This window comes from Buceros rhinoceros, unplaced genomic scaffold (genome assembly GCF_000710305.1).
Source record: "Buceros rhinoceros silvestris isolate BGI_N320 unplaced genomic scaffold, ASM71030v1 scaffold32211, whole genome shotgun sequence".
Taxonomy (NCBI): Eukaryota; Metazoa; Chordata; class Aves; order Bucerotiformes; family Bucerotidae; genus Buceros; species Buceros rhinoceros.
This window is the reverse complement of record NW_010396473.1, coordinates 21,357-24,584: the sequence shown is the minus strand read 5'-3', so window position 1 is coordinate 24,584 and position 3,228 is coordinate 21,357. Positions and strand designations below refer to the sequence as shown.

At 43.8% G+C, this 3,228-nt stretch overlaps 1 protein-coding gene across 1 annotated transcript in view; it reads right to left on the bottom strand.

Moving 5' to 3' along the window:
• Positions 1 to 1,293: 1,293 nt before the first annotated feature.
• The window catches only part of PPM1D (protein phosphatase, Mg2+/Mn2+ dependent, 1D), a 17,476-nt gene continuing 15,541 nt past the window's right edge, over positions 1,294 to 3,228 (bottom strand). Inside the window, exon 5 of the mRNA XM_010145921.1 lies at positions 1,294 to 2,151. Within this exon, the coding sequence (XP_010144223.1) occupies positions 1,597 to 2,151 (555 nt within the window). The 3' untranslated portion in view covers positions 1,294 to 1,596. The remainder of the gene's footprint in view (positions 2,152 to 3,228) is intronic.

Genomic DNA, 3,228 nt, shown 5'->3' with positions numbered 1-3,228 from the left:
TTTTGCTTTTATATAGAGAGAAAAAACATGGGACAATTGCTCTAGGCTTTTTTCTTTTACATTACAAGCAGCAAACACAGACACTCCTCTGACTGCCGTGTTACATGCACATCTTTACCATGAGCAGTCATCTTCAACAGGGTGAGCATCATGACATTGAACCGAAATTAGACAATGACTCTGCTGCAAAGATTGTTGCTAGGTAAGTGCCTAGTGAGCCTCGGTGTACTCCCCCTCACATATGGCACAGAATTTCCCCAGCACTTGGAACTATTGTTACATCCCATATACACAGAAATGAATTCTGGAGGATCCAGTTTGGACAGAGCATTATTTTCATCCTGTAAGGCAGTGCTGCTGCCTTCACGGGGCAGATGAAAGAGAATTAAACATTTCAGGAGGTGGATGGTTGCCCCATGGATTTCTGTAACCATGGTAACACGTATAGAGAGCAGGCCTGATTTCAGCCCATGTTTTATTGTTCCAGCAGTAACAAACCAAATTCTATAAATAACTCCCTGGCCACGGGAATAAAATACTGCCCTTTTACAAAAAAAATACAGGTTATACACTGCTACAGTTTAACAGCCATTCAGTGTGAGGTGCCACCTACGTGGGGTGTCTCGTTTTGTCAAGCCATGGCGCCATAGCGAAGAAGGGGAGAAACATTAGTGACTGCAAAATAAATACAGATGTGCTCCACAGAGCTTCAGCTTGAAATTGAAGAAAAAGGCACCTCGTCAGATTTTCACGTGTTTTATTTAGATGAACATACACATGGTCCACATAATGAAAATAGTCATAAAATAATTTAAGAACTTACGTTGAACGGTATTAGCAGCACCATTGGTATTGGAATAGCAGAGAATTCATGCCTCCGTAGGGCACATGCTCACGCCTGGATAAAAATGCCATCATTTGTGAGAGGGGATGGGAACGGCCGCCTAGGATGCTTCGGGGAGTTTTTAAAACACACACTTCTTTGCTAAATACTTTGACGAATAATGTTACGAAAAATACAACTAAATAAGATACTGCATAGTATTTTAATTGACAAAGAAATCGACATTGAGCTGTCATCTCTGCTTCCACATCCATTTCATTCTGAGTAGAGAAATCTAAACTTTAAAAGCAAAATATAGACCTAGTGTATTCTCTAAAAGACACACTTCAGGTGGAACGTATAGTACTACGAAAATACATATCTTCCATTCTGTTTAATAATTTACTTTAGTTAAAAAGTTGTGAAATTCTCATCACAAGAAGCGTATACAAATTCATGACTTAGTAAATTAACAAAAAAGATTATTTTTTTTAAAACAAGGTTTAGCCCCGCTGTAACAATTATACAAGGAAGAAAAGAGACTACATTTATATGAAGGAATACAAATTTACACACATTTTACAGTGACTTATACCCTACACATCTACAAAATTCACAGTTATAATACAAGCAAGTACAAGGCCGGGATAAAGCTGTTGGATACCAAAAAAAGTTTCTACTTTAAAAAAAGATAAACGGGAAAAGTTTCAAACTTCTGCGTCAACTTTAAAACTGTATTCGGGCCAAAATGCACGTGGGTTCCCCGCGGCCCCTCAGCACACGCAGACCGCTTTCCTGGGCGGGTGGAAGAGCGAGCTGCTGAGCTTCTTCTGGCCCCGCAGGCTGCGCCGCATGGTCAGCTTGTTGGAGTTCTTGCGCTGGGGGGTGCTGGACATGCCTTCCGGGGGGACACTAAGGTTGCGACTCAGGCCACGTCTTGGCTTCTTCATAGCTGGGCCAGAGTTGGATTCTTCCAATGTCCTTTTAAAGTTTGCAGTGGGTGTCTTCTCTGCATCTTGGGCTTTTGTTTGGCCACTAGGAGACACCTTGAAACCTTTTTGGTCCGTGCCTGAATTGGTTGAGTTGGAAGGGGAGAGACTGACGGACAAACCATTGCTGTAGGACTCATGTATCCTCAAAGCCAACGCTTTGCTGCCCTTCTCTTCCTGCGGGCCCGAATCTTTCGGGGCTGCTCCTGATGAAGGTAAATTGCTTTTGGCAATCTCGTTTGGCAGCTCTAAATATTTTTCTGAGATCACGTTGCTATGCAGGAGGGGAGGAATAGGCTCAGAAGCATTCAGTCGTGGCCATGGATCATCTTCTAAAAGCTGAGGAAAAAAAAAAGAGAAATATTTAGGCATCATTATTTCACTCACGTTACCCTTTGAGGGTGGAAACAGCGTGTGACAAATTTTCTTTAAACCTTGTCAGGGACAGAAAAGCCCCACTCCAGAGTTATCTCTTCTTCACATTGAGAGGCAGAAACAGACTCAGACTGTGGGTCTGAACTTGGTCCTTCGTGCTCACAAGCTGCCTAAAAGCATTTATTTCAATCATCCAGCCTGTGAGTGTCCCCTAACAGCAGACACAACCTTTTCCTTCAGAGGGCTGCTGGAGCCCACATACCTGCCTTCCTGCCACTAGAAAATGCTGAGGAATCTGCAGGCACCTGCTGCTGTGGAAATGCCACTTTGTCATATGATTGTCATGAGTAGCATTTCCCAGCGCACGGACGTGACTCCCCTCCTGCAGATGCTGTGATACGTGCACCTATGCTGCCCTTGGAAGACTTCACATGTCATCAGATGGCCAAGCACTAGGAGTTACTGCGTCACCAGGTTATCAGGGAGATGGACCAGCTCTTCATCGCAGGTGTGCTGCTGGCACACTGAAAGGTGGAGCAACACACAAAGCTCTTCTCAAAACTGTTACTGTCTGCTACGCAAAATAATGCATTTTATTGCCTGGCTTTAAGCTCTGTATCTCGGGCAGAAGCAGTTCCACTCCTCGCAGCACATCTACCCGCTCTCAGTGAAGCTCAGTCATTCTGCCTGGTGAAGAGAAGCTGAGCAACGTGACGTCCTGAGATCCAGGGACTTTGTGAACGCTAAACCCTATCTTCTGCTGCTCATCTCTTCACGTTCTCTGGTAAGTGTTTGTGCCCCATTCTCAGTGTTACCAGCAGGGAAACGGGGACAATACTTGCTTTCACTATCCACAGGGGGATTATGAAAATGAGTATTTACGCAGTGCCCTGAAGATACAAATTATGACCTTATTAACGATTTAATTGTGAAGAAGTCCCTAGGTACTCAGCAAGTCCTTCAAAAGTAAATTTCAAGGCCACGTTACTCTCCATACCATCAGCGTAAGGCAAATGGCAGTGACTGTTTTAAGACAATATC